The 24,020-nt window shown below is 38.9% G+C and overlaps 1 protein-coding gene across 1 annotated transcript in view; it reads left to right on the forward strand.

The window, feature by feature from the left end:
- The first annotated feature begins 385 nt into the window (after positions 1 to 385).
- Positions 386 to 24,020, forward strand: part of WFS1 (wolframin ER transmembrane glycoprotein) — a 37,246-nt gene continuing 13,611 nt past the window's right edge. The window contains exons 1-3 of the mRNA XM_084285468.1: positions 386 to 580; positions 2,108 to 2,302; positions 21,186 to 21,268. Coding sequence (XP_084141594.1) covers positions 2,113 to 2,302; positions 21,186 to 21,268 — 273 coding nt within the window. The 5' untranslated portion in view covers positions 386 to 580; positions 2,108 to 2,112. The remainder of the gene's footprint in view (positions 581 to 2,107; positions 2,303 to 21,185; positions 21,269 to 24,020) is intronic.

A 24,020-nucleotide genomic window follows, 5' to 3' on the forward strand; every position in this document is an offset into this window, starting at 1 on the left:
GCACGACTTAAGGGCCTATCTCGAGAAAAAGGCTTCGCCCGCGCCTCGGACGCCTCAAGGGGGAGCCGTGAGGCGCTGCCCACCGACGCTCGACCCCCACCGCCCTCAGCGCCCCGCGCTGCCATTTTGGAGCTGCCGAAGCCCTCCCCAGCTACCTCCCTCACGGCACCCTGCGGACAGCCACCCTCTCAGCGCGGGCAGCCCCCACTATCAGCGTCCCCTTCCCGGCCTCTCCTCCCTTTGGAGCAGCGGGCGGGGAATGGTGGCGGCACTGCCCCCTCGCAAGGCGCCGCGGGAAGGGGGCCGCGGCCGGGGGCGGGACGGGGCCGCCCCTTAGGGCCGCCGCCACCGCCCCACTCGGCACCCGGCAGCAGGCGGAGAAACTTTCCGCCGGCAGTGCCTGCTGCTGCCTTCCCCCCGCAGGGCTTGGGGGAGGACAGCCCGAGCTTCCCTGCCTGACTCCCGCTCCCTGCGGGGTTTCTGGGGGAGCCCCGGCACTTAGGGAAACTTGGGGAGCCCTTTGTAGGACGGGGAGAGGCGTGCGAGAGAGGAGTGCTGTTGGTGGCTCGCTCAGCCCGAGGTAAGTCCCGTCCTGCTCACAGCACGCCCACGGACTCAGGCCTCCGGTGCCCGGTTCCTCGTCCTGGATTGGGGCCGCCCCACAGGCGCTGGGGGTCCGCGGTGGGGTGCATCCCCGGGCTGGTCCTACCCTGCTCTGCCTCCCTGCGCCAAGGTCACGCTCACAACAAGATGCTGAGTAACTTTTGTGCTTGTATGGTGGTTAAAAATACTCTTGCTGGCTTACTGGAAAGTATTTTAATCTCTGTGTTTTCCTAGGGCTTGTCCGAAGGTTGGGTGAACTGGGCTGTGTTGGTTTATTTATAACTTTATAGAGATACAAGATAGAAATGCATTTCTTTTTTTCAGTAAAACGTTTTTTGGTAGTTTAAGGAAGCTTCATTTTGGCAAGCACGTTGTCTAAGTTGCAAAGAATGCTGTGTGCTGATAATACAGTTGGTGCTTCTCGCATCCTGCTGTGATTTTAGTGCCCTCTAATTAGGGCTGGAGTTGTTGCCTGAATTAGGGACTGCATCTGCAGTTTTGGCTTATTGCTTCCACATCGTTAGGTGGAAATACGCACAGAATTTAAAAATGCAGCTTGTTGGCAGACACCTTTTACAGTGTTAGCTGTGAATTGCCACATTCCTGGGAAGTAAGTTGCTGTAGAGCAGCTGGAGTTACTCTGTGTTACACCGTGGTAGTGTCTGTGTACCTCTCTGCTTCCTGCCTTGTAAAAGCTAAGTTTTCAGTAAGCACTTCTGTGAAAGTTTACTAATGGAAGCAATCAAACTGCAGAACAGAGATCCCCTCCCCGGTCAGGAGAGGCTTTACAGTGGGAGTTTGGGCCTTCTCTTGTAAGGAATTGTAAGGCCTCTCCCTCCCTGCCCTACTGTTTTCTATGTAAAAGTTATTAAATAACATAAAATAGTAACTAAGTAGTAAGTCGAGTGACTTTATTTTGGATCTTGTCAGTTTCAACACAGCATGTCTTTGGGGGTGTACCTCCTCTCATTTCCAGTGTCATAGCTCCACATTTCCTCCTCCTTTGCCTTATCCTTCTCTTCTTACCCTGTTGCCTGATTGAGATGGTGGCTGTGGACCAGGTCCTTAATATGAAGTGATTTTTCTGTCACTTTAGAATGGTTGATACTGTTCTATAAAAAGTTAGGGGCTAGTCTTTTTTTTGTTGCATGTGGAAGTGCAAAATTAGGTTCAGATTATTTATATACAGTTTTTATGGGATCAATTCATGATTTTTATTTTATCAAGACTTGAGAAGCAATTCTCGTTTAGTTAAGGAAAAAAGGCAGTAAATGTTCTTGCTTAATTATACATATATGAAGATTCTTATTCAATAATAACTGTTAATGCTTAGCATTATTCAGGGATGTTTTTATATGTCTTGTGGTTGCTATTGACATTCTTGCCCTTTTCAAGGTTTTTTGTTCAAGTAATTGTATGAATATATTCCCATCTTAAGTTTTATTCGGTTTTCATGTATTAATCATGCTACCTTATAATTAATTACAATTTTCTTCTTTTGCAGCTAAAATGAATTCAGATTCTGATCCCCAATCAAGTCCTCCTCAGCCACAGCAACATCTTGGAAGGTCCCAGCTGAATGCTGCTGCTGTGGACCACAGTGAGAACAATCGGAGGTCAGGACCACCCTCAGGAGATGCTGCAACTTTTCCTTCAGGTTCTGACTACTCCCATAGCAGGGAGAAAGCTGAAAAAAATGGTAAGCATGAAAGCAATTTCTCTGCAAAATTGGGTTATGGTAAACATTAAGAGAATAAAGTACAAACACACATTCAGCTCTTGCTTTAAAGTGACACTGTCAAGTAGAAAAATAAATGTCTCTAATTTCTTAACCTATTGTTTTGGAAGAGAAGTTTTTTGCTGCTTATTTTGTACATATTTTTGTGTTTTTTTTTTTGCCATCCACTATTTCTCACGTACACAGAGCAACAGGAAAGAAGTTTCTGTGAAAAATGGGCAGGAAGAATTAAATGTAATTTAGCAGAATATTAAGGTTTCAATTTAATTTCTTTAACTAGCTATACTGCTTGTTAACTGTAGCTTTAGTATGAGTTCTAATCTGGATGAATAGATACTACTGTGAGGGAATAATAAACTGATATTTCTGTCACTCCTGTTTCATATAAAGTTAAGATTGGCAGTCAAGAAATCAGATTAAGAATGAAGATACATTTTAAAAGGCAGAAGAAATACTTTTTCTTCCTTATTGTGAACCTGTTCAGTTTCATGAACTTTGATTATGGGATGAGAGAAAAGTTTCTTGCAAAAAGTAGGAAGAAAAGTATCTGGCTCTGGTGTTCAGCTGCTGAGTTTCACTTTAAATTCGGTTTGTAATCTAACGCTTCTGCAAGAAGTTTACTAGTCCGGGTATAACACTTCTACTGCTCTTTAATTTTCTTGGACTTTAAATTCTGAAACTGGGTGCATGGCTTAATACCTGTATATACATATGACTTGCTTTATTGAAGGTAATAAAGCTATCCAATGATTTAAAATTATTAAATGTGTGAATATCTCTGTGTCATGCATCAGATGTAGGTAAGCACTGCATGTGGTTCAGGCCAATATTGTGGCAGTGTTAGTGCTTCTTATATCTAATTTGAAATTGAATTCTGGAACTTTCTTGGTTCTTTGGTACCAAAGGGCTCGTTCCCAACAGAAGAAAAAAAAAAAAGATACTTGAATTTCGAACATGCTTCAAGGTATCACTACAAGCTTTGTCATCTCACCCACCAGTAAAACAATTCAGAGATGCTGGAGAATTGACAATTCTGACATTAATTACATGATCCTTAATTTAGGATTAGCGCTAACAGGTATGTTTTCTTCCTTTCTTCATTCTTCGGTTTCTTAGTATGCTTCAACAAGAAGAGAATAGCAACAATATTAGGAATATGGTGTGGAGTTATCTTGCACTTTTTTATAGTATCACTTAAAACGGAAAGGCATCGGTTTCTGCTGTTGGTGCCCACATTCATGCGCAATTCTGAAAATTAATACATACTATCAATTCAGTGTTATTTTAAACAGATTCTGTCAGATATCTTTTAGCTAATCTGGAGATTTTCTATTCTGTATCAATATTGGGCTTTTAAAGTCATATCAAGCTTTGTCTCAATTCTGTCTCTTTACAGGTCTGTGTATTTACTAATGATCTCTGTGCTGGTTTTTGTATTAAAGGTGATTCTCTTTGCACCCCTATAAAAGAGGACTGTCAAGTATTGATACATTTCTCCATTTCAGTTGTGACTCATTTCTGATTTAAATCAATTCCCATAAAAATCTTTTTGGTACTGGTAACACTGTCATTGCCCTTTACATCCCCTTAATATACTGAAGTATTTAATGCTGTAGAATGAGCTACTGTTGCAATTATATCTTGCCAGAGTCTCTTAACGGCTAAGATTTGAGTGGATGTAGGTAGCAGATGTGTTCAGTAAGAGCATGTTTCTTCATCCAGTATTTTCTTCTACAGTTATTTTAGACTTGAAAAGTTTGTTATAATACTAATAGTTTCTAGAACTGAAAAATTCTCAAATAGGGGTAGCAGAGAATTTTTCTTCTATGAACAGCAGCAGTGGACATCAAAACTTAAAAACAGGGATTTAAGTAGGACTTCAGAAAGAGAAGCACAAATCCACAAAAGTTCACACAATCATATATATCTGCTTATTGAAACATAAATATGAAAATCACAAATTGAAAATTGGCACTTTGAATATTCTGAAGATTGCCAGAATAGATATTCCTTTGAATCACTAGAGCCTTTACCAATAAATAATGTTCCAGTTGCTGATAGATGTAGGAAGAGCAAAGGATCCAGTCTTGTGTCCATGACGTGTAGTTCTGTTGTGTTCTGATTCTATGAAAGGACATAGAACAGATGCTTTGAGAAGAGCAGTTGCTGCTTCTTCCTCGAAAAAGTAAGCCAGTTGCTTTGAACAGTCACTATGTGTCACTAGTTCCTCTGATGACGGCAAGTGATGCAGAAGAGGACAGATAAAACCAACACATTGCTGTACAGAAAGCTATCACAGTAAGAATTATTAAAGGCTTAGAACACTTCCTCTTTATGACAGAAGTATCTCATAATACAAATTTTAAGCTTGTAGCATTTTATACAAGTAATGTAGTCTTCAATAAAAGTGCTGTGATTTCAGTTGGAGAAGGAGTGGTGTGCTTTGTCCGCCATATGATGATCCTGAAAGGCGGTTTCACCTCAAACCTACCTACCACATGTCCACGTGCCCCTGCAGCCAAGGAGGCAGATCCCATCCTAGGCCTTAGGAGGAACATTGCCAGCAGGTTGAGAGGGATCCTTCCTCTCCGCTCAGCACTGCTGAGGCCACTCACAGGGTACTGGGCTCAGTTCTGGGCTTGACAGTATGAGAGAGACATGGAGCTGCTGGAGGGAGCCCAGTGAAGGGCCACGAAAGTGATTAAGGGACTGGAGCATCTCTTCTGTGAAGAAAGGCTTAGAGGTGGGACTCTTCAGCTTAGAGGAGAGAGGGCTTGGCAGAGGACTGATACAATCTGTTTTCAGTGGTGCCCAGGGACAGGACAAGAGGCAGCAGGCACAAGCTGAGACATGGAAGGTTCTGTCTGAATACCAGGAAGCACTTCATTACTGTGTGGGTGACTGAGCACTGGCACATGTTGCCCAGGGAGGTTGTAGATTCTCCTCCTTGGTGATTTTCAAAAGCTGCTTGGATGTGGTACTGGGCAACCTGCTGTAGTTGGCCCTGGTTGAGCAGGGGTTGGACCAGATGTCCTCCTGGGGGCCTTTCCAGCCTCAGCCATTCTGTTACTCTTGGAATATTTCTGCCAAAATTTCTGTATTTCTGATACGTGCTTTTCCTTACATTTTCTGCTTACGCATACTGTGTTTAAAGCATAGCATTGATATGAACATGAAGTAATTTGTTTCCAGGAAACACCTATCTTCTACTCCTGCAGCTTTATTGGTATCTTGCAGCATAATCTAGCAATGGAGTCAATGCCCCTGGCTCTGACTCAGGAAAGCACTTAAGCACAATACACATCCTCAGCTGCATAGGTACTTCATTTGGGTCAAAAGCCTATACTGAAGGCTTTTTCTTGGCAGTTTTTCAGTTCATCTTAGGCTAATACATCATTAGGTAGTGTTTGTTATTCCTTATATAATCAATTTCACAATAAGCGGTAACAGCACTGGATTTACACTTTGTGTAAATCAAACCTGGATTTGATGGGAAAAAATATATTCAGTTGATGAGCTTAAGATGATTTGTAGATCTTTTTTTCTTTTTTTTTCGTTGTTTTTAATGAGGGTTATTCTACCCAAAACTGTTGTTTTCTCTGCAAAGCTCTGCCTATATAAGTTACTGCTTCTGTGTATGGAATGAGTTAGGAATGAATGTGTATCAGTATGTTGACTCTTGTGTTGTTGTTTTGTTTTTTTTTAAAGAAAAACAAAGTTGTTACTCTTTCGTGAATGTTCCTGGGCAGGAAGTTTACTGGTGAGCAAAGCATATGCACTACTAATTAAGGTTTCCAAAATTTTAAAACCATTGAGTCATCAGTATTCATGTAAGCAAATTACAGGAGAGTTGCCAGTTGCTTAAATAAGTTCTGTCATTGTTTTGATAGTCTTCATCAGTAGGAACATGGTATACAGCAAGGAAGACCAGTGGCTACTGGCTACTGAAACTTGAAGTTTGTTGAAACAGACTAAGACTCAAATCTTCTAAAACACTTCTCTGCATCCCAGGTGCACATGCCCTCAATTTCTATCCATGTGCTATGTACCTTGTAAGAACACTGGGTCCTCCAAAATAGGCTTAAAAGCATAATTCTTGCTAGTGGGTATTGTTTCCCATGTGTGTACATGGAGCATGGCTTTAAAAAAAAAAAAAAAAAAAAAGGCACCATCAACATGTTCACTTAGTCAGCTGAGTATCTAAATTCTGCTCCTATTAATGTTTTTGGAAGAGTGAAAGAGGCTTATGAATCGATGTTCTAGGTAAGTGTGCTAATAATAGGATGCTTGCCTGGGATCTCTGCATTCAAGTAATTAGTTTGAGTCAGCCATAATGGTAACTTGAGCTGGACTGACTCTCATTCCAGCTTATCTGGATGTGCTTCTTTTTATTGTAGCGCCTAAACTGCTTTCAAGTATGCAAAGTGTCTTTCTTAAAAATTGTTAGAAGACTGTCTGCTGGTCAGCAGTAGAAGAGGAGGCAAGAGGGCATTCTAGGATAACAGAAATCTGGTATGCAGTGTGAGGGTGACAATTTCTTATACGTGCATGAACAGGATTTTATTTGTGTAGCTTTTTTCTTTTTACATTGTTCATGTACATTTGCTAGCCAGTACAGCTGGAGAAAAGGAATCAGGTAGTATCTCAAAGTTTGGGATAGAGTTTGAGAAGATGATCAGAGTTTAGGAAGTTTTGAGAGGACTGTAGAACAGAGTTGCAGTGCTTCGAGAAATGTCTCTTTGGTTAGAGGAATATTTTTTCCTTTGTCCATTTTTTTTGTTGTTAAGGCAATATACACAAATTTCTTGCTCCAGAATTGAGAGCATTGGGGGAAAGTATTGTTACTATGAGCTTTGAGGGCAGAAACCACTGTCTTATGTTTGTAGATGAGTGGACTTCTGCCTAACCTTCTAAAGTTCATGCAGTTCTTTGTATTTCTTAGATTATTTTATAAATTGTGTGACATAAAATTTATAAACAGTACACAAAAAAACACCTCACAGACAATTTACAACACTGTAACAGTGTACAACAGTGCATCCCCAATACATTGCTAAATGAAAGCTAACAAATAGGAAACATTGCTAACTTACGAATATTTTCCAAATGTTAACCTATTCCACTTAAGGTTACAAAGAACCTTTGCTTCAAAGCTCTATTTTAGCACTTCTTTGTCTTCATTTTCTGGCAGTTTGCTTATACAGGCTAACTGTGGAGGCAAAGTGAAATGTTTGTGCAAAGCTTGAAGAAAACTCAGAAAAATCTTTGATTGTTAGAATGGGAGGATTATGCCTTGAAGTATTAATTACTTAACAATTTATCTGTCATTTTATTGATGTCCCTTCAAGCTTTACCTGTAATTACTAGGGCTTCTGGAAAACTCATTGCCAAGTATTACTGAGGGGGAGAAAGGATTCTATACAAACCAAAGTTAATGACTGTATTTTCAGATAAAATTTTGGAACATAGTCGTAATTAGCGAAGAACAATGGAAATTGGCATTTTTCGGGTCTGCTGCTATTGGCGTGAGTAAGGTTTTTACCATCCGTGGGAGTAGGATTGGATGTCCGTTTATGAGGAAGAAGAAAATTCCTTCCTGGCCTTTTTTTTTTTTTTTTTTTTTTTTTTTTTTTACCATTTAAGATGTATATAAACATTTTCTTTGGCAGATAAACAAAGACTTACAGGTCCCTTAACAGAAGTAACTTTTGCATTCTTGAATTTGATGCTGGTTGGGTATCTGGGGGTTGCTTAAGTATAAGAAATATTTCTCCACATGTAGCTGAAGTTAGTTTCCTCTTTCCACTCTTCCACTGGGCTGTACCAGCACAATAAATTTTTTGCCCACACTGAGCCAAATTAAGGAAAGTGCCCTGGCTGGATCATCATCCTCCGTAATTTTTACAGGTGGATCAATTCCTTAATCTGTTTTAGTATATGATAACAAAATGTTTGTTCTAGTAGAGTCCCGATGTTGTTAGAGCGATAGAAATGAGCAATAGAAGGGAAAGCTACATTCACATGAATAAATTGTGTAATGAAATAGGAGTCAATTGTTTGGTGCTGAGGATCCAAGGTTCAAATTGTATCCATCTTGTAGGATGTATTTATACCAAACTTCAGCTGGTCTAAATTAAATCTAGTAGTTGGAAATACATTTTTTTTTTTCCATTTAGTTTCCTCCAGAAGGCATCCAGTATGTGTGTTCCAGCGTGCTAACAAAATGCTGTAAATGGGACCAGCTGGGAAGTTAAAAGCACATTCCTCATCTGAACCAAGGCTCTAACAGAATGTGCCTGAACTCATCATCAGCAGGAACCTCTGGAGTCCGACTGACCTCTGTAGATGTTTTGCAGTAGTTTTGGAGGAAAACATTTGGAAGTACCTAGTCCGTACAACAATGTTTAAAGAAAACTGCAGCAAACTAATGCATAGGAGAGATTCGAAACCGTGTTTTTAGAGGGACCATTTGCAGCAGTGGAAGGCCTACTTCCTTACAAAAGTTAGGAGATGAGACTGGTAAAAGTAAACTGGGAAATAAAACCAACTGTTTGCAAAGTTAGTTACTTGAAGTGCTTAGTGAGCAAGTTAACAAGGCACTATGGACCTGCAAAACAACCTTTTATTTTTTAAGGGTCATCTGTTTTGATTGTAAGCTAACGAACCGATGGTGTCTAAGTTAAAGAGCATCCACTGCAGAATTTCAGTAAGCCTGTAGAACGTTGTACAGGTTGTTGTGATAACTTCAGTTCCTCACCTACAAAAATATGTGGGCTTGGTAAGGTTTATGATTGCAACTCTTTCTGATGTTGCTTTTCTGCAGGTTGATGTCCTTAGTTTTGTTTTGGTGGGGAGGGTTAACAGTGTTTAAGTTCAACTGAGAAATGACAAAAGGCTTATTTACTTTTAATTTTCCAGTTTGGCAACATGTATGATCAAATTTTTATTGATAAATTGAGATAAACCTGAGGTGCAGGGCTATATTATTAGTTGTGTGTAAAATTATTTTAAATTACTTTAAATGATCATTGTACAATAATAGCTACACTAGAAAGAAATACCTTTTAAGAATAGTTTTCCCTCCACTTTTAAGATTTATACTCTCTATAATATCATAACTCTTAGTCTTCCGCCTACATGCTTTTTTTCACTGCTCTCCTGACAATTTGCCTTCATTTTGTGGGGGTGCAGAAGTTGTTCCCTTTTCAATTTAATGCTATTTTGATGACTTGCAATTGTGGTGTGACTAAGACTGTTATCGTATCTACAAAGCCATTGCTGCTCCCATAGAAAGCAAAGTTGAGTTCTAGACTTTAGCACTTCTCTAAACAAATGTTATTCCCCTCACTCTCATCCCTGTTATCACCTTTCAGAATAGAGTGCCTCACAGTGTGTGCTTTTACAAATATATTTAACTGTTCTCGGGGCAAGCAGGACTGTCTTAAGGTATTATTTTGTAAGTAGAAGCACATTTAAAAAAAAAAAAAAAAAAAGTGCATTATACTGTTAATTGTACCCAGCCCTTATTTTACAGTTAGAGAAGAATACAGAACACTTCTGAATGGATGAAAGGATTGAATCACAGAATCACAGAATTGTCTAGGTTGGAAGAGACCTCAAGATCATCAAGTCCAACCTCTGACCTAACACTAACAAGTCCCCCACTAAACCATGTCCCTAAGTTCAACATCTAAATGACTTTTAAAGACCTCCAGGGATGGTGATTCCACCCCTTCCCTGGGCAGCCCATTCCAATGCCTAACAGCCTTCTTGGTAGAGAAGTTCTTCCTAATATCCAACCTAAACCTCCCCTGGTGCAACTTTAGCCCATTACCCCTCATCCTGTCACCAGGCACGTGGGAGAACAGGCCAACCCCCACCTCGCTACAGCCTCCCTTGAGGTACCTATAGAGAGCGATAAGGTCACCCCTGAGCCTCCTCTTCTCCAGGCTGAACAAGCCCAGCTCCCTCAGCCGCTCCTCGTAGGACTTGTTCTCCAGGCCCCTCACCAGCTTCGTCGCCCTTCTCTGCACCCGCTCAAGCACCTCAATACCCTTCTTGTAGCGAGGGGCCCAAAACTGAACACAGTACTCGAGGTGCGGCCTCACCAGAGCTGAGTACAGGGGGACAATCAACAGTGAACATTCATGGATGAGCAAGTAATGGTCTGAAGTAGTAAAACCATTTATTAAAACAGTGATGTTTGTTTTACAAAATGTTTCTCCCTCTCCAGTCAGTTCCTCTGTTTGTATCATTATATACTTACTATACATGTATGAACAGATCATGTTTATGACATGATGCTTAATGTCTGCTCTCAAGTGGAACATCAGTCAGTCTTTCTAGAAACTTTAGTGCAACGCAGGTACTGCGCACAATAGCACTGAACTCCTGGAGCTTGTGCAAAGAGAGTAGGAGGATGTCTCTAGAGATTCAGACTGGCTCCTCTGAACACTGAGAGCTCTATAGTACAATCCAGTGACACACAAAAGCTATTAGAACATTAATTTTTGTTACAAAATGTACAGACCAACTTTTTCTAAAAGCCTATTTATAATAGACATTCTGCCTGCAGACGAACAGTTTAAATCTCATTCCTGAAAGGTGTTTGAATTTTTTTCCCGTTTCATTTTGATATGTTTACATAGCTGCTTCTAGAAATAAAATTATTCTTTCTTTTTGTCATTAATATGTATATGCCTTTGTTCCTAAGTGTGGTTGGGTTTTTAGAGAGCTTGTTTCACAATGAAAATAAAATCTGTATTAAAGAGCTGCGGACTGTTGCTTGAAAATTTGGGTTTTGTTGGTTCTGGTTAAATTTCACCAATCTGTGTTTTTGAAAAGGAACGCTTCCTCCAAAAAAAAGAGCTACTGTAACATTTCCCTTTAGAAGTGCGTTAATAGGACTTGACTCCAAAAGAAATACCTTCTAGTGAGATTTAGCACAAAATGTATTCTGCTGCATCTGTTTAGGTCAATATGCCTGTGTGGGCATGCCCTGAAGCTTTCTTTTTCCTAGTTTTTCCATGAAAACATTTTCCATGAAAGCATTGCTTGAACAGATTATGCCTGCATTATTTACTGTGCATGTACGTGCATTCTTGTTGCTTATTCCCTGTCTAATGTTACAAAAGCTTTCCATTTTCAACGTTGTTAGACTTTATTTACAAATGGGCTACTGCAGAGATCTGCAAGAAAATTATATTTTATAGCTAGTATATTTCACTTGCGAACTCCTTAAAGCAAACTTGTTCAAGTCTTCTAACAAACTGCTTGACTTGGGTGACAGGCTGTTATTTCTGATGCTTCAGTCATGTGTTTTCTTTTTTAGTAGTCCCAGAAGACCAGATGATTACAATACAGTCCTAGCATAGTTTTGAACTCCGCAGCAAGACCTCCACTCTTTGATGTAACAAGCTTCTTTTTCTGCCTGTAACTATAGCAAAGGTAAATACTGGAGGAGTAGAGAACAAGGCTGACGAAAGCCAAGGAGTAGGAGACGATTTTCTTGGAACGGTGGCTTAAGAATCTCACGCTGTTGGTCAGAGCTGGAAGATGTCAATGCTTCAAGGCAGTCTGCAAATACAGGGGGTTGTTTTTAGCTGCTGGATGCTTTTTAAGAAGCCAGACAATGATTCATTAATACTAGCTTTATTTTACAGAAGGCATTGAAATCCAGGGGACAGAGTGTGCGTTTTGGGGTCCTTTAATACAAATTGAGGACAGAAAATGAATTATAAAAACTACTGGCATCCAGGAAGCTGATTGTGGTTTTGTGGATGTTTTTGGTTACCATAAATGTGATACACATCCCTGCTGTGTACCAGCCTAACTTTCTTTGAGACAGGATTTATAACATGGTTTTGAGCTGTTCCTGGCTGCTGCTTTTTCAAGCTAACCCAAATTTGGGTTAGATAGCTATGGTGTAATCTAAACTCTAGCTTCCCTGTTGTAACTCGTGGCACAGAGTGTATTTGTTATTATGAACTAAAGTACATAATGATAGTAGAACAGTTTGGTTTTATCTGCAAGTACTACTTTAGTGTCTTTATCTTGACGTTAAGTATGAGATAAGCTTTACATGTAGCACTTCAGAAACATGTTTTTGTGACAAAAGATTAGAAAAAAAAAGCTTCAAGTTTATCATATAATGAAAGTCATGAAGAGGCTTTTTCAAACGCAACAGCTAACCGTCTCTCTGCCATGTCTGCACATACGGATTTATTTGTTCAGTGTTGTGTTGAGCATGATAGGAACAGTAGAGTTTAGCAGTGAACACAGGTTATTCATTCTAGTATCCTATCAAAGTAAAAGTACAGTAATTTACATTGCAATTCAGACACTTTCAGATTCTTTTACAGTAAGGCCTTCTTATTAAAGGAACTCAATTCAGTAAAACGATGGATGCCTGGAGCTTCACAAAAGTTCAGGACTATACAGCGCAGTACTGATCAGTTGAGACATCCGTATGTTTTATGGTATATGGAGAATTTGTTCAAGTGTGGGAGAAGATCTAATGTCAAAAATGACATTTTTTCCCTCCTCTCTACCCCCCAGTGACTTAGCTGCCAGAAAGACCTGTGGGTGAAAGCTTGTTCCATGCGACTCTTCATCAAACATGTAAATTATCCTTCCCTGTTTCGTGCTATTAACTGACAAATGCTTGACATCCTGTGACTTCTTATAAGTAAGGAACCGATTTACATAAGTAGAGAGCTTATTGGATGAAGCTATTAACGTACGAAGTTGTGTTTTTCTTCCTCTGGGTATCATTCAGCTTTTTCTTCTATCCTACGTGAGCTAGTGCAGGAGTTAGTCTGTGAACTCTGCATGAAGACCTGCAGAAGGTGCTATCAGTATTGCTGCTGCTGGAGAGTCTGAATGGTGACAAACATTTTCCAGTTACACATTTTTTTAATCTTATTTTCATCTGAATCCTTTACACTATTGTTTACAGCACGCCTGCTAGACCTAAGGAGATTTTTCTATGTGCAGTGCTAGTGCTTTCCTCATCAATTTTACTCATACGGTACTGCCACGTTAAAGGTGTGCAGGAACTGCTGGTTAATTCTCAGCATGTTTAGCACTTTACAGCCTAGAGATTTCCTGGCTGACAGGTGAGGTCTTCATATTTGAGAGTGCTCCGTGGGTGTTTCTTCTGCCGTTGTTTTCTCCAGTAGCTTTTTAAGCTCACGCAGACAAAGCAGTTTGTTATAGCTCCAAGGTTTCAGTCTGAGTAGTGGTAGAGAGTTCGGATCTTATCACTGTGCATATAGTGATAGGATAACTTTTTCTTATTTTGCATGTACTGTTTCATCTTTTATCACTTAATCAATCATTAAATCCTTCTGCAGTTTATCATAGGTCGTGTTTTTTGTTGTTTTATTTCCCCTGTGTAACACAAAATCATCAGCAGAATTTGGCATCTCTATATATGCTGTTTTTTTCAGGTCACACATAAATGCATTAAATAATACAGGTCTTATTGTATATTAGTCTAAACCAATAATCATTTCCCTAGGAGTATGTGAGCTGCGTATTTCTACCCTTCATTCCTTTATTTCTTAGTCTATTATTTGTCCATGTAACAGCCTTCTTTGTAATTTCTTTGTAAGACTTCTGTGAGAAGCCTTATATACCACCCTTAGAGAGATAAATACAAGCTGGATCTGCCTGTCCTCCAGCACTTTTACTGCTACAAGGGTGTCATGTCAAGGCTTTTTATTCTAATTTTTCCTGGTATATCTTTTTTTTTTTTTTTTCACACTTCACAGGCTTACAATTTTTCTTCCTTTTGTGTATTTGCATTGTACAGATATCAGACTTAATGGTCTCTGTTATCATGGATCTCTGGTATCTTGTTTGCCACTTTCATTTCTCAGCTTTAAGAGGTTACATGCTGCAGTATATAGTTCAATAGATTTTAGTCCATTAGAACCCTTGGATAAACAAAGAAGAGAAACTATAGGTGTTTTTTGTTTGATTGTCTTTATATAGTTTTCAATTACAATTGAAAGAAACAGTAGTTTCTTTAAAAATAAATAAATTTAAAAAAAGGCACTTGAGCTTCCTGCACAGAAGCCTCTCAGTGAGATCCTCTGTTGGGAGAGGAGGGGAGTATATCTGTTACTAAATCTTTCACTGTGCCCTTCTCTTTTTAAAATACTCAGTTGCCCTTGAGTTGTCTATAGTCTGCCTGGTAGGTTGCTGCAACCTGTGTGCTGGAAAAAAGCATAGAAAGAAGTAACAGGTTCTGCAGTGAGTTGTTCTGCAAATCTCCTCTTGGTCTATCATGGTGTAGGTTTTAAATTTAAATGTTTTAGATTCATTGTTTTTCTATTTTTCTTTGTTTTGGCATGAGCTCAGCTTTATAATGATTTATGCCTATTTCTAATAACTTTCTATGACTTCTCCTTTATTTTTCTTTTTTTCCTCCAGTCCTGTTTTGCTTTTGAATATGACCGTAGCAGACTTTTGGCTTCTGACATGCCTAGATGAGTACTAAATCTAAAGTGCTGTTAGAGTAACTCACTAACATCTAGGTTCTGTGCACTGCTCAATTACAGGAAAAAAACCTTTTCTATCCATTGCTTTATTTATTAAGTGTAGCTAAATTCACACATTTGTATCGCTCTAATGTAATATTCACTTTCTCTCTAAGGAATTGAGGTTGTTATTGCTGTTTTCTGGCCTTCTTGCTGCTCCGATTTTTCTCAGTATGTCTTAATCATGTTTATTCAAACAAAGCAAAAAGGAAACTGCATGTACAATCTTGCAATAAAAATAAAAATCTAGCATTTGCAAGATCAACTGTGAGATTGACAACTTAGCATTTTTTTTGGCCCACCTTGCTGGGATAAACCACCACACCTTGATAGCAATTTTCATCTGTGACAACTGTCATGTCTTCTCATGAAATACTTCTAAAACAAAAAGTTTCTGTACTTTTCTGGCTGTATATTCAGTGAGCTTGGAAGTATGTTACCACTGACTAGGTCTGAATGTAGCATATGTATTGTGCATATGCTTAACTTACTATTTTCAGTTGCTTCAGGAATACTCGCTGTAATAATAAAATGGGAAGGCCAATCCAGAAGCCTTGTTTCATATCTTGTCATCTAAGATCCTTTATTCTCCCAAACACATGGTTTTTCCTCCTCCTCCTGCACGTCCCTGTCACTTTCTTTTCTCAGCCCAAATGAATGCTTGTAGTCGTGATCATGCAAAGTGTGTATGCCGTGCAGGTTTCCTTCATACACTGCCTGGGGGTGTTGCCTAATGCGTTCATCTTTTGTTCCATAGCGTTTCTATGCAGCTCTCATACTCGCTTGTAAAACCTGTAATTTCTTTTAAATTTATAAATTTCAAATTAATACTTTGTCTTCATTATTACTTCCTGTCTGAGAAGCTGCTTTCAGTTTTTCTCTTATCCTGTGCTCATTAGGTTTCTGCTGCTCAAAAGACATGGAAGTGCCTGCCTTGTATTTGTGTACAAATTGATTTATTGGGTGCAGTAACACAGCTCTCTTGTAGCTGGCCCCAATAACAGCGTAAACAAAGCAGATCATAAGCTCAAAAGGTTTGTGATCCAGATTGTGATCCCTTAACATACCAGTTTTTGGTGTTGGCGTTCCTTGTTCATGGTCTTCATTTTCCTCTGTTATCTGGAGAATTCAGGTGATGTAGCTGTGACCTAAACGGGGAGAAGAAAGAGCTGAGTGTACCTGCTCAGCAGGTGATGAAAGCAGGAAAGGTGCTAAAACTTTGCCTAACCTAGCCTCCTCCTGGCAAAGTCTGTTCTGCTGGGAGCTGTGATATGCTTGTGTTGGTAGGAAATTACATCGATAAACACTTGTATTATTCAGTCTGCGTCCTGTTGACTCGTTCTGCATGAAGTAACTTGAAAGAATATTTTTGAAGGAAGGCAGTGTTATCTAGCAGTTAGAAAAACGCAGAGAAAATGGAGGTTGTTTTATATGCTGGGTGAGCACATATGATTTACTCTGCATATATAACTAAAAATCTTTCCTTATATGTAAAGATTATTATTTATGTATGTGCCTTACATATTTTAAAGCTTATTAATGGTGATGCATGGTGTACATTAAATGCTAATTTTTTTTGAAACAGCATTTGTCTAAAGCACGTGCAAGACATCTTGCTAAATATGTCATTGGACACTGAGTCAGCCTGTCTACAGCAGTGCACACGTCGTGTGTTTCAGTTGGAGATGTGATGGATAGTAGAAAAAACAGAAATTTATTGCTATTCATCAATATTGCTATTCAGGAATCTATAATCTATTCATTACTGACTTCTGCTAAAATACTGGGAAAGAAATTTTATGACAACAACCTTTGTCTTCTACAAAATCTTCTGCATTGAAGAGATTTATCTAGAAATATAGAGGTCCATGCAAAACATTCCGTGGATGTTGAAGTGTTTGTTGGTTTTTAGTGCCTGATGCAGCCCAAAGATGAGGCTTATATGTATATGTATTTCTTACATGTATTATTTAACCTATGATGGCATCTTCCTTTTCTGATTTATTATTGAACGCTAATATCTCTGAATATCATGCACACAAATCCCCTACTATATATAAACTACTTTTTTGTCAATTTAATTGTTAAATGTCAGAGATGAGGGACAATAACTGCATCCTACCGTAGTGTTGTATAGACTAACTGAAAAAACAGGATGTTTTCCTTTATTACAACATTTCTTCTTTCTGATCAAAACCTAACAAAAATTAAAGATTCCTGCCCATGCAAAAATGAACAGTAAATTTCCATTTAAACCTTTCGCAGCAAAGCTGGACTCCAAATTGGAATCTTACTTTGTATAGTAATGCAAAGTAATATATGAAATTTCAGGAAGGAAATTGCCTTCAGTTTTCATCAGCTTACTTACAATCTATGTATATAGACAGCTGTGTTCAGACTTGTGTTTTTAACTAGTAAACAAGTGGCCCTAAGAAATGGTTTTGATGGCACCTTTTAAGTGCTACCAGTTAATAGTGCATCAGCTAATGATGTGCAGCTTTGGCTTATTCTCCTAAATGCTGCTGTACAGTTTTAACCTTTGAAATGAAAGGCCTGAACAAAAAATACAGATACTTTTGTAACTTTTCAGAGGTTTAAATGCCTTCTGTAGTATGAGGACATAAATGCACTGGACTGGAATGTACACATATGCTTCATCCTTTGCAGATTGCAAATCTTTCTCTCTAATTCCACTCTTTTTGAGTGGAGCTGAGAAAATTAAAGGATACTATATAATTTCAGATATTAAGTTTGACTTAAATAGGACTTTAATATATATTTTTTAATTATTCTGTTAGTAATGTCATTGTTCTGATGAACAATTTGTGATTTTGTGTAGCCTGTCCCCAGGAAGGTAGAACTAGCTTGTTTCATAAACCCAGAGCTGAACCACAGGGTACACTGATGATGGCCACCACAGGGTCTTGGTGGCAGAGCAGGAACTAAAGGTAAATATGAAGTACTATCCACCCTTCTGCGTCATGGTCCTGTCTTAATTTGTTTCTTATATGAGTGCTATGTACCGTTTAAAATTTGTGTGCTTTCACCTGCCTGCTTTCATTTGAATGACTTCAGTGCTTGTGAGCCTTGAATAACTGATAGACTTCATTGGCTTATATAAATGCACCTGACACACAACAGCTAGTGAAGTCTATTTTAATTGTCATAAAAGATGCATGAAGTATTGTAAGATGAATGCTTCTCTCTTCTGGAAATTTTTATATTCAAGACAGAGTAAGATTTGACATTAAAAAGACATCATTTTTTAGCAAAGCTGGAAAATAAAAGCTTCTACTGACAGCACTTCCATTGCAGTACTACTGTGTGGGAGGAATAAACATTAGGAGGTTAAAACACTAAAAACATGCTTAAGAACACGGGTGCTAAGTTATATATCATCACTTAGCCTTTTTATGGTGGGCAAGTCTTTCATAGTGCCTGTCCTCGTAGCATTGAACTGAACTGAAAGTGTCTGTCCATCCTGGTTCCTAAACACATTTAGACCGTGTAACTTTTACCTTCAGAGACTGACCTAAATACTTTGAGAAAGTAAATGGATAGGGCAGGCATGCAACCTGAGTCATTCATACCTGATCCTTTTGTTCACCTTGTAGGCCTGCCTCAGACAAAGCACAGCAAAATACTGATAGTTGTGGAAATGCTTTGGTATGAAGCTATTCCAACCTTGACCTCCAGAACTCACCACAGCTGCTCTTTTGCCCTCACCATGCAACTACACAACCAACCCACAGCCATAATTTTAATTCACTATCTTCATTTATATTTATAGGTTCCACGTGACAGTGCATAGACTAAGTGATAACAGGGCGGGAGGGACTGGGCTACAGGTAGAAAACAGCAGCAGGAAGTGCTTTTTTCCACTGGAAGTCTGCTCCTTTAAAGCAAACATTTCAGCAGGCTTGCCTGCGGTGTCAGCTTGTTTTACTTTCTCTTCTCAGTGAAGGTGGTAGTCGGACCGTAAGGTAATTATATCCCAGTATTGAAGAAACCAAGGAACAAAATGGGCTGGCGTTAGGGATTTATATTGTAGTAAACATGCTTATCTAACAAACTTCACTCTGAGCAAAAGGTGGAAGGGACCAGAGCACTGCTGTGCTTCTGCACATGCCAAATGGAGCAGGACACAAAAGGAAAGCTGCTTGGCCTGTATAAACAGCTGGAGAACAACTCATATTGTTGGGGCCTATATGGTCTTGGCAAACTGCTCTCTCTGACTTTTGTGTGTAAATTCCACTTAGTTATCAAATGCTTCTGACCAGTGCATCCTTTATTGGTTCATCCAGAGTATGACAAACATATATGGTGTTTTCTTCTCAACATGTAGAAAACACCGAATGGGGGGGAAAAAAAAAAAAAAAAAACATACCACAAATCTGTAGCCAAGATTATTGCTGCTGAAATTCTGATTTGAAAGGCTTAGAAATAAGTCAAAGCACAGGAAGCAGCAGGGCAGTGCTGTATTACCCAACTTTTTTCATTTGGGTGGGGTATGCATGACTATTATATTCATTTCAAACAATACACTGTTTTCTGTAACTTCTGCTTTACTGTTAGCTGAGAGCTCCTGAAGGATGGGTGCTAGTGTGCATAGTGCCATCCGGAAGACCGGTTCAGTGCTTTTGGTTATACATCAGGGCAAGGAGATTAAGTGGTTAATCTTCCTGGGATGTTGTTTGCCTATCTTACAATAATATTTTTACAGCTTTCTGAAAAGAGGGAGTAGTAAATGAAAATTATTTTTCATTATATGCCTTGTTTAGCCAGACAACATGTTATAATCTGGCATTAGTGTTTTTTCTAAGTGGAGGTTGGCAGACAAAACTGTGGCATGGTGACGGAGAGAACTTACTTCATGGTTTGTTCTTGTTAAAATAAACCCATTTTAATGAAAGAGTTGGCTTCTAGCCTGTTCTCGTTTGGAAATAGTCCCAGTCCCAGTGATATTAAAGAACGTAAGTAGCCCTGTTCTTTAGGAGATCATCTGGAAATGAGTTTATTTCTTCCTTCCTCCCACCTTTTGAAAAATCAGTGATACTAAATGGCATCTCGGCTAGCTGGGCTGCTTACCAAGCTTCTCGCATTATTGCTGCCCTTAGTAGGCAGAGACTGAAATCTGTAGCTTTGAGCAAGTGCCAGAATGCGTCTCTCAAGTTTTTTCCTACATTTGGAAACTGTGCTTCTTAAGCTTCCCAGCCATGCTTTCTCATGCTGTCTGCCCTAAATACGTAGCTGCCAAGCATCATGATGTGATTGGTGACCTTACGGGATAATGGGCCAAAGCTCAAGCTTTGGAGCTTGTTGTTGAGTTCGGATCTGACTTTCTAGTTAAGTTTTATCTTGGCTAGTAAACAGTATAACAGACCACTGATTAAGAACATATCTCACACACTCTCAGTTGAGTAAACTGTAAATTGTATTGTTTTTCTCCTTATCGTTTTTCCAAACTAACATCGGATTATAAATTCTCATGGGTGGGGTGGGGAGAGGGAGTAGCTGTCACAGCCTTTGTTAGTTTTTGCATTAAACTTGCTCTTCATTCGTAAAATTGTTCCCAGCATGACATTATTTACAAACCCTAGATATCAGATAAAGCTCTGATTTTTCTTCTTGATGACTGACCTGTAGAGCAACGTGATGCTTTTGAAGAAGAAAAAATACAATGTTCATCTGTATTTATACGATCAGATAGTAAAGGAGAAAATAATAAATGTGAGTGCTGAATTGGGCTCGGTATAATGAATTTTATAAGCATTTAATCATTTTGTTATTGTATCTATATACTCTAGGGACTGAGGAGCTGAGATTTCAAATATACCGGATAAGTTTTTACAGGCTTTTTTTTTTTTTTTTTTTTTTTTCTCTTTCCAAAATGCTTGAGAAGGCTCCACTACTAAATAAGTAATCAGCTGAAGGACTCGAGGGCTATCAGGAATAAGAATAACAACCAGTACAAAAGTTGATCTATACTGCAGGTTCTGTGCGTGTTTATATTTATTGTAATGAAATTTCTTCTGTTGAGAGATTAATCCTGTGGAAGTAAGTGAGAAACTGTAAACTGTGTACCATCCTGTGGCAGGTACCAAATAACAAGTAATGGTGCCTACGCTGGGGTGGAGAGAAAATATTAGTTAATTTCCACTGCTGTTCTGCTGTTCTTGTAAAAACCCTTGTGTTGGATTTTGTTGATAAGATCCTGTAATTCTTCAACCAAATATAATAATGATTTAGAAAACTTCGAATTCTGCTAACAAACTGTTTTCTTTCTCAAATTCATTTAGAGGCCATGAAGGAAGAACCTCAAGTGCTCTTTGAGGAACTGCTTGAGAGGGCCAAAGCTGGAGAACCAAAAGCACAAACAGAGGTAATTTTATATGCTTTTTGTCCAGTGATGTTTGCTCTCAATTCCAAAAATAGCATTGCCAGCTTTTAGTGGAACTCTTATCTCTTCCAAAGACACTTAGCTGAACTGTATCTGTTTTGATCATAAGCTGTTCAAAGAAAGGTGAGAAAGGTGACGCTAGGTAGTTTCCCAGCCTTGAGAATTGCTGCCTACTTGGGTTTCAGGTCCTACTCTTGCATAAGCCTTTAGGATGAATATCAAAATGGGGTGGGGAGTAGGGGAAAGATTAGGCTTAGAGCGTGGAGAAGCCATGGTGCTTGACTTTTATTTTTATATTTTTATGTACAAGAGTTATTTGTGGAGGTAGTGATTCTTAAATGCTGTTTGGATTTTTGGTGTTGGACTTAATTTTGTCACTGAAGCAGAATTGTTTATCAGAATGAAAGCTGTGTCAACACTGTTGGTTCAGTACTTCACTATGTACAAAGACTCTTAGGCTGGACTCTGTGGAAGAAACTGTCACTGAGCTGCTTCAGCAGGAACATCAGAGGTTGGTTTTTCCTCTATCACCATTTCTATGTTGAATTAACATAGAAAAGAAGTTCTTCGTGGTTTATTGAAGCTATCTATATTTAGTTGTGTAATGATAGATCCAATTAAATGATAATGGTAATTCTACCCCTGTATATGTTGGAATTTGGGTTTCCCGTAGGTTTTAGAAAAGTTTTCTTTCCTATCCATTGCGTTATGCTGGAATATTGGTCTAGTTGATCTAGTATAAATAGCCTAAAACTTTAGAGAAGGTTTTGAATTCCTGCTTAATTTGGCTGGTGACTGACTTAAGCATTCTTCTTCAGCTTTGGCTTTGACAAGGAGTGTTCATGGTCTCCTACAAGCTCATTGGTGATTTGTTGTTTTTTAACCCAGGGATCACTTTTCAAGAAAAAAAAAATAATAAAAAATATTGCAGTGCCAGGCTCTCTCCCCACTCCATCTCAACTTGTTTGAGGGCAGGCTGTCCTTGGAGCTGTAACGTGAGACAGTAAGGAATTCCTCACCTCTGAAACAGCCAGTGGCTTTGCAGAGGATGAAGCTTTAACCTTGAGGGGATTGCTGCTACAAAGTCCACGTCTTGGCTCTATTCCTTCACATAAAAGAGCAAGTCATAATATATTATTTCAGGATATAAGTTCCATCTGAGTAAGAAATCCCTTGTGCAATCTGAGCCTCTGATGTGTGTGCATGTATCTATAAAAATAATAAGTTTTTACCCTTCTCCTTTACTCTTTTCCTTTAGCTCTTTAACTGCATACACTTTCTATTTCCACACAATAACAGTGTTCTTTTCAAAAAAAAGATCCAGCATAATATAGCAAAATTGCATGCACTCAGGATGAATTGACTATACAAAAAGGAACCCTAAATACAGTTGTTTCCCTTCTAGGGAATCGAATTTCTTCTGGCATGTAGAGAGGGAATTACTTTTTATTTTCAGAAAACAAAAATTTTATATATATATATATATTAATATATATTATATGCTTCCTTTTCTATCATGGAACACATCCCTTTAGAATCCACTCAGACAAATGTATTTTAACTTGTTACTGTTGTAGGATTATGAGTAAGAACCTGCGATGGCATCGTTGCGCTTCTTGCTGATAATTACCAAATCAGATATAAGGAATCACTCAGCTCATTGGCGTGTAGTTATTTTTGAATAAACTCCTAGTAATAACGTTGCAATGACTATGGAAATAAATGCACTCTGAGTGGATGTCAACCTGCATTACCGTAGCTTTATATAATTCTTTATTGAGAAATAATTGTGCAGCGTTTACAAAAATGAGACACCCACAGGTGGATTCTGTAATGGAGCAGAGGCAGCTCCGTGTCTAATGAGAGGCACTCTGCAAGGGGACTACCAGAGAGAACTGCTTCAGTTAGCAAAGCCCAAAGGTGAGAGGCAGGCAACAACCTTTGCACTGAAGTAAAGTATGAAGATCTGTGTTAAGCCATTACCAGCTATGACTTCATTTCCCAGTTTTACTTAATGGGAAAGAGAAAATCCATGATTTATCACTTAAGCAGTCTGAGGCTAATACTTTTTTGTGTTGGTTCTTATTCATTTGATCGCCACAGGCCAGAGCTGTGCAGCCATCCTTGTGTGGTTCTGCCTAGAAGCTTTGCTGTGGAAGTGAAAAGCAGCTGCTGCATGGGGCTTGTTTAGAAGTTGATCGTTCAGCAGTATATCACAGAAAGGCTAGATGTTTGATCTGGGATGTGGAGGTGTGCTTTTGCTACTAAAACATTCAAAATACACAAAAGCTTGTCATTTTGTAATCAAAATGAAGGGCAAATATTTTCTGGTTGATCAGATTTTGGGAGTGGTAAACTTCAAAGCCAAATGAGCAACAAAACTATAGGGAAAAAAAAAGCATTTCTATCATAAAACCACAGTATTATGCTGTCTTTGCTTTCCCTTTTTCCTTTCTGCTACTTTATGTTGCAGTACAAGTTTTTATGACCAAGAGATCTTCATAACTTGAAGGGGCTGCATCAAGTGCTATTTACTCTTGAAGCTTTGCTCAAAATTTCAATGGCTATAAATATAAACACACTCAACAAACAACTGTTCTTCTCAGAGGATGTTATTTACCATACAACTTCTTTCAGGAAGCAATTGCTTGAACAAATAGCTGCAGTTGGGTGATAATTTATCAGGCAATTGCACTATCAAGGTTGAAATCTTAAAAATCCTGTCTCAAATACT

The sequence above is a fragment of the Netta rufina genome (genome assembly GCF_964035555.1).
Source record: "Netta rufina genome assembly, chromosome: 4".
In the NCBI taxonomy this organism is placed as follows: Eukaryota; Metazoa; Chordata; class Aves; order Anseriformes; family Anatidae; genus Netta; species Netta rufina.